At 33.8% G+C, this 12,909-nt stretch overlaps 1 protein-coding gene across 4 annotated transcripts in view; it reads left to right on the top strand.

Moving 5' to 3' along the window:
* The window catches only part of LOC125092595 (lysine-specific demethylase 6A-like), a 172,952-nt gene that overhangs the window by 135,700 nt on the left and 24,343 nt on the right, over positions 1–12,909 (top strand). For all 4 annotated transcript variants that reach the window (XM_047716962.1, XM_047716961.1, XM_047716963.1 and 1 more), the window contains 3 exons: positions 1,885–2,014; positions 3,749–3,854; positions 4,344–4,549. In XM_047716962.1, the coding sequence (XP_047572918.1) occupies positions 1,885–2,014; positions 3,749–3,854; positions 4,344–4,549 (442 nt within the window). The remainder of the gene's footprint in view (positions 1–1,884; positions 2,015–3,748; positions 3,855–4,343; positions 4,550–12,909) is intronic.

Genomic DNA, 12,909 nt, shown 5'->3' with positions numbered 1-12,909 from the left:
TGTACTTGAAGCTTAGTTTTCATTACCCCAAAGGCCTAACTTTGAAAGTTTTTTTCTTTAGCAAAAATAGTTAATCAAGAAATGATAATTTTGCTTTCAGTTTATGTTACTATATGATCTGAAATTTTAAAAACCTAATCTGTTCTAAACGCAATTACTGATATATATTTTATTTCCCAAAATAGTTTGCAGATTCTTTCAATTTTAGTATTTTTAAGAATGGTTTTCCTTACATATCTTAATTCATCAGTTATTTTTTAATGTGGTAATTAGGGCAATCTAGTTGTTTTTTATTTTATTTTATTTTATTTATTTATTTGACAGAGCGAGAGCGAGCAGAGGTAGGCAGAAGGAGAGGGAGAAGCAGGCTTTCCACTGAGCAGGAACCTGGGATCATGACCTGAGCCAAAGGCAGACACTTAACCAACTGAGCCACCCAGGCGCCCCAATCTAGTTTCATTTTTAAAAAATATTTTAGTCGGGGAGGGAGAGAGAGTGCATGCACATTTTTCGGAGGGACAGAGAGAGGGGGAGAGAGAGAGAATCTCAAGTGACTCCCTGCTGATGGTGGAGTCCTGCACTTGCTCCATGCCACTACCTCTGAGATCATGACTTGGGCTGAAACTGAGAGGCTTATGCCCAACCAACTGAGCCACTTAGGCATCCCAGTTTCAGTGATTTTAAAGACTTAACAGTTTTCTGTATTTGTTTTGAGGGTTTTTTTTGTTTTTGTTTTTAAATTTTAAAACTTTAGAAATATTCCTGTAGTGTTCATATACTAAAAAAAGTATGCACTGGGGAGTAATTTTCCTGTACTTCAAAAATTTGTAACTTATATATATTTCACAAAGGAAAAAATATTAATCCAAAACTACACATATTATTCTTTAAATTATTGTAATAAATTAGAGTAAAATGATGTCCTCCTGAATATTAGGGAATTACACAAAATCAGTTTTAAAATAGAAAACATGGTCTTTCTGGATTTGATTGACAAAGAGTTACTCTGGAAATAAGACATTTAGGAAAAGAGACAAATCTTTTTTTTTTTTTTTTTTTTTTTAAGATTTTATTTCTTTATTTGTAAGAGGGGGAACAGCAGGCAGACGCAGAGTGAAGCAGGCTCCCCAGCAAGGAGCCGGATGCAGGGCTTGATCCCAGGAACCTGGTATCATGACCTGAGCCTAAGGCAGATGCTTAACCAACTGAGCCACCTAGTTGTCCCATGAAAAGAGACAAATCTTTTTTTTTTTTTTTTAAGATTTTATTTATTTGACAGACAAAGATCACAAGTAGGCAGAGAGGCAGGCAAAGAGAGAGAGGAGGAAGCCAGGCTCCCTGCCTAGCAGAGAGCCTGATGCAGGGCTCCATCCCAGGACCCTGAGACCATGACCTGAGCCGAAAGCAGAGGCTTTAACCCACTGAGCCACCCAGGCTCCCCAAAAGAGACAAATCTTAATAACATTACTTTCTTCTTTTTTTGGTTCAAAGTAGTCTTAGTACTAAGTGAAGAAAATCTAAAGAGGAAACCTGTTCGTAAAATTGGATTTTATATTTTCAGGCAAGAAAATAAATTGGAAAATTAGAAAAATTTTGTTAATCAAGTTATGTGGATATGTAGTGTATTTCACTTAGGTTTTCTTAAATGATACAAGAAATCAAAGTGAATTTCTGCCAAAATTAAGTTTTTTGTAATTTTTAATGAATGGATACCAATAACTTAGCATGACTTTATTTTTGTAAGTGCTATATATACTTAAACCTTAGGTATTTTACTTAATTTTAATATTTAATAAAAAATTTTACTTAATTTTACTTTTTTCAACTTTCTACTCTCAAAATTAATGTATAGCTGATACATTTTTTCTGCTTATTATTTTCCAGGAATCTAGGCAAAAATGGATTGTCTAATAGTCATATTTTGTTGGATAAATGTCCACCTCCAAGACCACCAACTTCACCATACCCTCCCTTGCCTAAAGACAAGTTGAATCCACCCACACCTAGCATTTATGTGAGTTTGTTTCACTGACAAAATACGAATATGTCACGTGTTTAAATTTGTCTTTTGAAGATAAATTTTTATACCAATGTGGATGCCCTTTTAGACAACATTAAATTTTTTCTCACAAGTTGATGATTCTGGAAAAACATATCTTATCCCAGAAGATGATAAATAACATTTCTCAATTTAAATACCAACCTCTTTTTATGAAAAATTATTGCTACACAGCGTGCTTTTTATTTACATGTTGTCTGTGATTGGTTTGCGCTAGACTGACAGACTTAAGTAGTTAACAAAACAATGTATAGTCTATTAAACCAAAAACATTTACCACCTGTCCTTTTGTAGAAGAGGTTTTTGTTTTTGTTGTTGTTTTGTTTTGTTAGATTTCATTTATTTAATTGACGAGAGAGACTGCAAGAGCAAGAACACAAGCAGGGAGAATGGGAAGGGGAGAAGCAGGCTTCCCACTGAGCAGGGAGCCCGGTGCAGGGTTCAGTCCTAGGACCCTGGGATCATGACCTGAGCCAAAGGCAGATGCTTAACGACTGAGCTGCCCAAGCACCCTAGAAAAGGTTTTTGGCTGGTGGTTTATTCAGAAAGATTTGTTAAAGTTAATATTTAAGTATCATCTCACAGGTGGACGGGGATTATTGGAGAGTAGCAAAAGAATTGTTTTTGTGTCATTTTTGGTTAACATTGTTTTATTTTTTATTTTTTTAAAATATTTTATTTATTTGACAGAGAGAAATCAACAACTAGGCAGAGAAGCAGGCAGAGAGAGAGGAGGAAGCAGGCTCCCCACTGAACAGAGAGCCGGATGCGGGGCTCAATCCCAGGACCCTGGGATCATGACCCGAGACAAAGGCAGAGGCTTTAACCCACTGAGCCACCCAGGCGCCCCAGTTAACATTGTTTTAAATGTACATTATATGTCTTATATTTTAGAAAATGTACATTGTTAGTAAAAGTTGATATAAACCAAAATAATTGATTGTTCCCCAAAGAGTTTTGTTGTCCATCCTTGCTATATTCCCTTAGAAATGTGCAAAAAAAAAAAAAAAAAAAAAAGTTTTGAGCTAAAAGTTGAATAATAAGCACTAAGAATGAATTTATTGATAGGAGATATTGAAATTTGGCCTTTTCTTTTCCCAGTGTTATATTATCCTTTATCAAATTAAAATGTATGCATATGTTCTTGTGAAGGGAAGATGTAAGATAAACATAAAATAAACTTGAGGGAATAAATGAAAAATGAATACTTTATAGGTCTTATTGAATCATTTTTTAATTTTGCTTTTAGTTAATAAAAAGCACTTTGATGTTGAACATTAAGTTTCACTTCTCCCACCTCTTTCATACAAGAAGTATTCAAGTACAGTTAAAGTACACTTAGGTAATCCTTTGAACTATTAAAATGTTTAAATATCATCATATCAGTTTTAGTATAATGTGATACAGTAGTGTAATATAACACATTGGTAATTTCATTTGAAACTATCAAATTAAGATGTGTTTCTTTAAGAGAAATTTATGTAGCTATTAACTTCTAATAATTTCCTGCAAAAACTAATGATAAAATCCTGTAACGTGTAGCAACACAGTATTAATGGTTAAGATACATTTTAAAATGTAAAAATTAAAAAAAATTTACATGTAAAAATGATGAAAAAGTGAATAGAGATTTGCACTATAATTTTTAATCATTTTTATGAAATCTAACAAAACATTTTAATTTTACAGTTGGAAAATAAGCGTGATGCTTTCTTTCCTCCATTACATCAGTTTTGTACAAATCCCAAAAACCCTGTTACAGTAATACGTGGCCTTGCTGGAGCTCTTAAACTAGGTAAGATTGAAAAAAGAAAGCCTGAAGTTGTTGTTGTTGTTTTTTTTAATTATCTTTAGTATTTTAAAACACTGGCAAAAACTTTTTTTCCCGTTCAATGTTCAGTGTTCTTTTGTTTTTCTCTCTGCCTCTTTAGATTATCTTTAGTAGGTGATGCCATTACTGACATATTTTTGATGGATGTTTACTAAGTTTTTAATTGGGTTTCGTTATGCAACATTACTGTTACAGGTTATGCAATGGAAGTCTTTCTAAGCTATAGAATATAGGTAAAATTATATCCTATTTGTAAGTGCTATAGCTCCTTTTTATATCCTGTCATGATAGTTATGTGTTTCAAGGAGTTGCTTTGCAATTGTGGCCGTACATGGCTTCAAGTAGTCTTCAGGAAAATGGATAGAGTTCCTTAAAGATTTTCCTACATACTTTTAAATGTCCAGTGTACCACATACAATTTTATTTATTAACACAACTTATTTATTTATGAAGATCTTGGACTTTTCTCTACCAAAACTTTGGTAGAAGCTAACAACGAACATACTGTAGAAGTGAGGACACAGTTGTTGCAACCAGCAGATGAAAACTGGGATCCCACTGGAACTAAGAAAATCTGGCGTTGTGAAAGTAATAGATCTCATACTACAATTGCTAAGTATGCACAGTACCAAGCCTCCTCCTTCCAGGAATCATTGAGAGTGAGTATTTATTTCCTGGAGATTATTTTGCTAAATGCCCATTACTTTTATAATAATCTGTTAGTTTGTAAAACTGTTTTATAAGTGCTGCACCTTAGAAATTACTGAACTATTAACAATTTAAGCAAAGGTGAAGATAAAAAAGAAAATTTCTGTCTCACATGATATCTTCTAATTTTGAAGTATTTCAATTAAAATAGTAAACTAAGTCTACATAATAGTTGTAGAGTGATTTAATATTAAGGAAAACTATCTGAGTAGGTCTCACGTTCATTTAGTCAAACATCAAAAGGTGTTTTCACTTTGTTTTTTATGAAACGTACTCTTTCTTTGTCACTTGTAGTCTTTAAAGAAAACTGCAGGAGAAGCAAAAATGTCTCAAAATATATGAGAAGTACAAAAATAAAAAAGAATGGTTCTAGGAAGTAAATCAGAAATTGAAACCTCTAGCAGTTACTTAAAATAGATCTTTGTGGATTCTTTCACATTAATTATCAGATCACTAAGTACATTTTTCAAACATTTCTCAAATTATGTTTTGTTTTTAATTTGAACTGTGTATTTGAAGATGGTAGACAGTTGTGAGTGTAGCATCAAGTATGGAGTTACTGTTGCACATTCTGTTTGTAAACCTGAAGCTTGTATAACATTGTGTTTCAACTTATATGAAAATAAATATAAGTAAAGTAAATAATAAAATTAAAAATCATAAAAGTAAAAACTGGGGTGCCTTAGTGGCCTAATGGTTACGCATCTACCTTTGGTTTGGCTCGTGATCCCAAGGCCCTGGGATCAAGCCCCACATTTGGCTCCTTGCTTGGCTCTTCACTCCCCCTGCTTGAGTTCCCTCTCTCACTGTCTCTCTCTCTCTGTCAAATAAATAAAATCTTTAAAAAAAAAAAAGAAGTAAAAACTGACTTTGAACTGAGTATATTACAGACAAAATACTGCAGAAATCTTATTAAAAATAGGATAAGCATTCTTGTTGAAGATCTTTTTAACTATATTTCTTTAAAAGAAAGACTAGAGTCTTTTTTAAAGCTAGTCAACTCTTTAAAGAATACATGAACAAGTACTAACGCAAATATATCACATATGGTATAAAGTTTTAAATTTGTAATTTTTCATGCCATTTATTTTTAGAAGTGTTTAAGGTTCTGACTTCATTTTACATTTTTTATAATTGATGCCAGAAGAATCAATGACTTATGTGTGAATTATGAATATATAGAATTTTTTGTGCTAAGGTATACATTACAAATTTACATTTCTATAATTTTTACATGTGTAGTTCATTGGCTTTAAATTCGGAGTGTTGTTCAGCTATCGCTACTATCTGTCTCTAGCATTTTTCATCATTTCACTCTGAAACAATCTTTTTTTTTTTTTTTCTTTCAGTTTTATTTGTCAGAGAGAGAGGCAGAGGCAGACATGGAGATGCAGGCTCCCCCCTGATGCGGGGCATGATCCAAGGGATCATGACCTGAGCCCAAGGCAGATGCTTAACCCACTGAATCACCCAAGCACCCCAAAAATATCTTTCTTTTAAGTAGGAAAATCACCATTATCTTTTTTCCATAATCCCTGGTAACCACTAATCTACTTCCATTTCCTATAAATGAGACAGTTCTGGTTGCTTACAGAAGTGAGATCATATATTTGTCCTTTTGTATCTGGCTTATTTCTTTTAGCAAAAAGTCTTCCTATACCATGTATTTTGTAGTACGTATCACAATTTCACTCCTTTGAAAAGCTGAAAATACTCTGTTGTATATATACAACATTTTGTATTTCCATGTATCTTTTGATTGCTATTATTTTCATTTGTCTATTGTGAATAATGCTGTGAAAAGTTGGGTTTAAATATGTTTTTACCCCTCCTTTCAGTTTTTTGGGTCTATGGCTATAAGAGGAATGGCTATATCATATGGTAATCCTGTGTTGAGTGTTTAAGAACCTGTTTTCCACCATGGTTATGTCATTTCATATTTCTATTAATAGTGCATACCAGTTCCAGCTTCTCTACATCCTCCCAGCACTTGTTATCTGGCTATTTGTGAAGTTTTCTTTATCATTTTTTTCAGTAGTACCTATTGTAGTGAGTGTGAAATGATATCTTATGGTTTTGATATGCATTTCCCTTACAATTAGTGATGTTGAGAATCTTTTGCTGATTAGCCATTTGTGTACCTTCTTTGGAGAAATATCTCTTCAGTTTCATTGCCCATTTTAAAATTTAAATTCTTTTACTTTCTTTTGTTGCAGGAGTTTTCTTTGTATTATTGTTGTTAATCCTGTATCAGATATGTAATTTGCACATTGTTTCCACCATTTTATTTCTTCTTTTCACTTAAGATTCATGTATTTATTTGAGAGAGAGATATTGTGTATGGGACGAGGAGTTACTGTGCCTGGGGAGAGGAGAGGGAGAAAAATCTGAAGCGGAGTACCTGCTGGGCATGAGCCCTATGTATGGTTCAATCTCACAACCCTGAGATTATGACCTGAGCCAAAATCAAGAGTCAGTCAACCAATGGAGACACGCAGGAACTCCCAACCAATGTAGTATCATCTAGAGAATTCCATTGCCTAGAAATTCTATGTCCTTTACCTAATTACAATTTCCTTCCAGGGTATCATTGATATTTTTATGTCTCTAATTTTGCCTTTTCCAGAATGTCAGATAGTTTGAATATATTTTAAGTAGCCTTTTCACATTGGATTCTTTTATGTAATAATATGCATTTAAATTTCCTCTATGTCTTCTTGTATCTTGAGAACTCATTTTTGTTTATCTTGAATAACATTTCCTTTTCTGGGCACATACCACAATCTATTTACTAATCTACCAAAGGTGAAAGAAGAAAAATCGCACTGTAATTTGATGGAACCAACCTTGCTTTGTTCCTGATCTTGGGGAATGCTTTGCGTTCCTCACCCTTCATATAATGCAGGTGTAGTCTTTTTGTAGATATTCTTTTTTTTTCTTTTTTTTTTTTTTTTTTTTAATTTTATTTATTTATTCGACAGAGAAATCACAAGTAGGCAGAGAGTCAGGCTGAGACAGAGTGGGGAAGCAAGCTCCCTGTCGAGCAGAGAGCCCGATGAGGGGCTCGATCCCAGGACCCTGAGATTGCGACCTGAGCCGAAGGCAGAGGTTTAACCCACTGAGCCACCCAGGCGCCCCTTTTTGTAGATATTCTTACCACAGGAGGAAGACGCTCTGTATTCCAGATTCATGGGAGTAATTTTACCATGCTTGTGTTTGCTTTTCTTTTTCTGTATAGATCATACAATAATATGGTTTTGCTTTTTCAGTGTTTTAATGTCATGGATTACAATGAGCGGTTTCCTAATGTTGAATCAACCCGCATACCTGGGATAAATACCGCTTGGCCATGGTATATAATTCTTTTTATACATAGTTAGATTCTAGTTGCTGATATTTTGTAGAGAATTTTTGCACCTGTGTTTATAAGACATATTCCTTTTTTTTGTATTGTCTTTTTATAACATCTTTGGTAATACCTTAAAATGTTTAGTGTTGCTGTTAAGGTAATCATCATCTTGGTCTTGTTAAGTGCACTAAGGAATTCAGCCAGTAAGTTTCACCTGGCCCTTGTGGTGTTTTCTATTATAGAAAGTTATTTATTATTGATGGAATTTCTTTAATAGTTACAGGCTCATTTAGGTTCTCTTTCTTCTCATATTATATTTGGTAGACTGTATTTTTCAATCTTACCCAGATTGTCAAATTATTCTTTAATGACCATGGTATTTATAGTGATGTCCAGTATTTTTTTTTTCTCCCCATGAGTGAAGTCTCCCCCCCCCAGTCCCCAATTAACATGGTTATAGTGATTTTACTAATCTGTACAAAGAGCCATTTTTTGGTCTCATTTTTTTTTTTATTTGTTGATTTTCCTTTTTCAGTTTATTGACTTCTGTTTTAAATCTGAATGTTTCTTTTTGCCAACTTACATTAAATTTAATTTACTCTTACTTTTTTAGTTTCCCGTGGAGGAAACTTAGATGAGCAGATCTTTTTTCTTTCTTTCTTTGTTGTTTTTTTTTTTTTTAATGCGTTGATTTTGCTGCATTTCAGTTTTCACAAGTTGTGTTTTCATTGGAATTTAGTTCAGAATAATCTTTTGAGAGTCCTTCTTCAACCATGTGTTTAGAAATGTTCTTTAATCTCTGTACATTTGCCTGTCTTTGTGTCAGTGATCTGTGGCTTAGTTCCATTATTGTCTGTGTTTAGGTGTTGTATCATCTGGTATTTTATTTTATTTAATTAATTTATTAATTAATTTATTTTTTAAAAGATTTTATTTATTTATTTGACAGAGAGAGAGAGAGAGAGAGATCACAAGTAGGTAGAGAGGCAGGGAGAGAGGGAGAGGGAGAAGCAGGCTCCCCGCCGAGCAGAGAACCCGATGTGGGGCTCGATCCCAGCAACCTGGGATCATGACCTGAGCCAAAGGCAGAGGCTTTAACCCACTGAGCCACCCAGGCACCCCTTATCTGGTATTTTAAATGTGTTAATGAATATATGCGCTATGAACTATGTTCTGCTATTGATGTACTAGTCTGTAGTTGTCCATTATATTCAGTTGGATATGTTGAATTCCATTACGAAAGTACTAATTTTGTGCCTGTTGAATCTGCCTATATCCTAATAGAGGATTGTTGAAATCTCCCAGCTGTAGTAGTGGATTCTTCTACTTCTTGCAGTTCTATTAGTTTTTGCCTCATGTATTTTGATGCTTTATTGTTAGGATCACGTTAGTATTATTTTGTTTCCTAGAGGAATTGATCACCTTATTGTTGCATAATGGCTCACTTTGTCTCGGACATCTCTTTTGTTCTAAAGAACAGTCTGTCTGAAATTTTAATACTAATTATCTTTACTTTCTTTTTTTTTTTTTTTTAAGATTTTATTTATTTATTTGACAGACAGAGATCACAAGTAGGCAGAGAGGCAGGCAGAGAGAGAGGAGGAAGCAGGCTCCCCGCTGAGCAGACAGCCTGGTGCAGGGCTCGATCCTGGGACCCTGGGATCATGACCTGAGCCGAAGGCAGAGGCTTTAACCCACTGAGCCACCCAGGCACCCCCTCTTTACTTTCTTTTGCTTGGTGTTAGCACGGCTGTAGTTTTCTCCATCTATTTATTTTTGAAGGTATAATGTGTATTTCTACAGAGCACATGTATTTGGGTCTTGTTTACTCACTCTTGACAGTTTCAGTGTTTTAATTGGTATGGTCAGACCATTTGTATTCAAAGTGATTCTTGATATGGTTAGATTATGTCTTCCATTTATTTCTTTTTTATTAATTGTACTTATCATTTGTTCTTATTTTTTTCTCCCACTCTGCTTCTACCTTTTTTTTTTTTTTAACTTGGACAAAGTATATGATTCTTTTTTTATCTCTTTTATTCTAATAACACTTCCAATTCTTTTTAAGTTTTTTTTTAGGGGTTGCCCTAGAAATTGAACATTACGCTTGGAAGTAATACAGATACACTGTCCAATAACACTATACTGTTACAGGGTTGGTGCATGTATTTTATGATTACATTTTATTTGTTTCACTTACACATAAGCAAATATGTAGATAAACATATACATACGAGCATATAAAATCAAACACCTTATTATAACTAGGAACAAAAGGTAACTTGTTATGTTAATTGAAAAGAAATAAAATATTATGTTTGTCTTATATCAAACATAAAAATCAACTCAAAATGGATTAAAGAGTTAAAAGAAAGAAATGAATTAATAAATTAATAAATTAATAAATTAATTAATAAAATTTAAAAAAATTTTATAATAAGAGTTAAATGTAAAATCCAAAACCATAGAACTACTGAAAGAAAACAGGGTTGCACTCCTTGACATCAGTCTTGTCAATGGGTTTTTTGCCCAGTTAATAAAAGCAAAACTAAACAAGTGAGACTGCATCACACTAAAAACTTGTGAACAGCTAAAGGAGCCATTATCAAATTGAAAGGCAACCTACTGAAAGGGAGCAGATATTTACAAATCTTACATTTGATATGGGGCTATTATAGAGAGAGAGAAGCTCTTCTCTTGAGAAAAAGAAACATCTAATTTAAAATGAACAGAATATCCCAGTAGACATTTTTCTAAAGAAGACATCAAAGAGGCTCACATCACAAATAGTGAAAGACATTCAGAGCAAAAACCATAGTGAGATATCCCCTCACTTAATAGCCAAAAGAAAACTACTATTAAGAAGAGAACAGATAAGTTTTTATAAGAATGTGGGGAAAGTGAACCCTTGTGCACTGTTAGTGTAAAGCAAACTGGTGTAGCCACTATGGAAACCCTGTTGGGGTTCCTAAAAAATTTAAAAACAGAACTAGCATATGATCCAGTAGTCTTGTTTCTGGTATATATTTGAAGGGAATGAAATCACTCTCTGGAAAAGGTATCTCTTTCCTGTTGTTATTATAGCATTTTTACAATAATCAAGACAAGGAAACAGTCTTAATGTCTATCATAAAGGGATAAAGATTGTGTGTGGAAGTAGGGAGCATGGAGGGGAGAGAGAAAATATTTTTCAGCCATTTAAAACAACATGGAAATACTACCATTGGCAAAACCTAGAGTGAACCTTTAAGGCATTATGCTAGTGAAAAAAGGCAAAAAAATAAATACTATATTACTTATGTGGAATCTGGGAAAAAACAAACTTCTAGATACCAGGAATTGGTTGAGGGCTATACAGAATGGGTGAATGTGGTCAAAAGATAAAAAGTTTGAGTGATAAGGAAGACCTGTGAATATATTATACAATATGGTGACTATAATTAACAATACTGTATTACATATTTGAAAGTTGATAAAGACAGTAGTTTTTTAAATTTCAGTTTGAACCCATTCTAAAAGCACTTAATTTCTTCTGCTCTCAGTCCTCTGTTTTAGGAGTGTAGTGTCGTATTTTATATACTTTTATTTTGTGTATCTCTTTCTGATTTTTACAGATATATCTAATTTGACTGCTCTTTGCTTCCTTGTTTTCTTACTCCTGCATAGTCTTTCTTTTCCACTCAAAGGAATCCCCTTTAATATTTCTTGTAATCTACTTTAGTGCTTATGAATTCCTTTAGCTTTTGTTTCTCTGGGAAACTATATTTCCTATTCTGAATGACAGCCTTGCTGAATAGAGTATTCTTAGCCAAAGGGTTTTTTTTTTTTTATTTCAGTACTTTAAATTTATCATACCAATTCCTCTGGTCCTGCAGAGTTTCTGGTGAAAAATCAGCTAATAGCTTTTTGGGTTTCCCTTGAATGTAACTGCTTTCTTTCATCTTTTTGCTTCTACAGTTCTCTCTTTATCACTACTTTTTGCCATTTTTATTACTATGTGTCTTGGTGTGGACATCCTTTGGTTGATTTTATCAAGAGTTTTCCATGCCTCCTTGATCTGGATTTCTGTCTTCCAGATTAGGGGAATTTTTAAGTGATACTTAAAATAAATTATTTTTCCCTTTTCCTTTTTCTTTTTGAGATCCCTTAATGCGAATGTTTTTATGCTCAATGGTGTCACTGAATTTCTGTAACCTATTCTCATTTTATATTATTCTTTTTCTCTTTCTTCTGTTCATCTTGATGGCTTCTGATTTCTCTTGTCTTCTGGGTTGCTGAGCCACCTTCTACTTCCTCTAATCTATTCTTTATTCCCTCTGGTGTATTTTTAATTTCAGTTACTGAGTTTTTCATCATTGATTGCTTCCCTTTAATGTTTTCTGTCTCTTTGTTGAGGGTCTTCTTGAGATCCTCCAGAAATAAGCATGTTGCTTATTTCTGGGATGTTGTTGGTTTGTTTGTTTTAGATTTCTTGCTGTGATATTGTCATGTTCTCTCATTTGGTACTTATTTCAGTGTCTCTTCATGTTGCCTAACTCCCTGGGTTTGTTTCTGTGTGTTAGGAAAGTCAGCTACATTTCCTGTTCTTGATAGTAGTGCCTTTATGAAGAAGGCCTGTGGTATCGTGCAGTGCGATTATGTACCCTGTTCCAGGGTGTCTCCTGTATGTGTGTTATATACGCTCTACTATTATGGCTGAGCTGTGTTTGCCATCAGGCCAGTCATCTGCAGTGGCTCTCTTTGTCTTTTGTAGGTTTGGTTCCTGCGGTTGTTTTGTTTGTTTGTTTTTTAAGTCAAGAGAAGAGAGTTGTTTTTTTGTTTGTTTCTGTTTTTAAGATTATTTATTTATTTATTTATGATAGCTACAGCACACAGACAAAGGAAAGGGAGGGGCAGAGGGGAAAATGAAGGGGAGAGAGAGAATCTGAAGCTGACTCCCCACTGAGCATTAGAGGCTTATGC

This window comes from Lutra lutra, chromosome Y (genome assembly GCF_902655055.1).
Source record: "Lutra lutra chromosome Y, mLutLut1.2, whole genome shotgun sequence".
NCBI classification, from domain to species: domain Eukaryota; kingdom Metazoa; phylum Chordata; class Mammalia; order Carnivora; family Mustelidae; genus Lutra; species Lutra lutra.
This window is presented reverse-complemented; position numbering and strand designations above follow the sequence as displayed.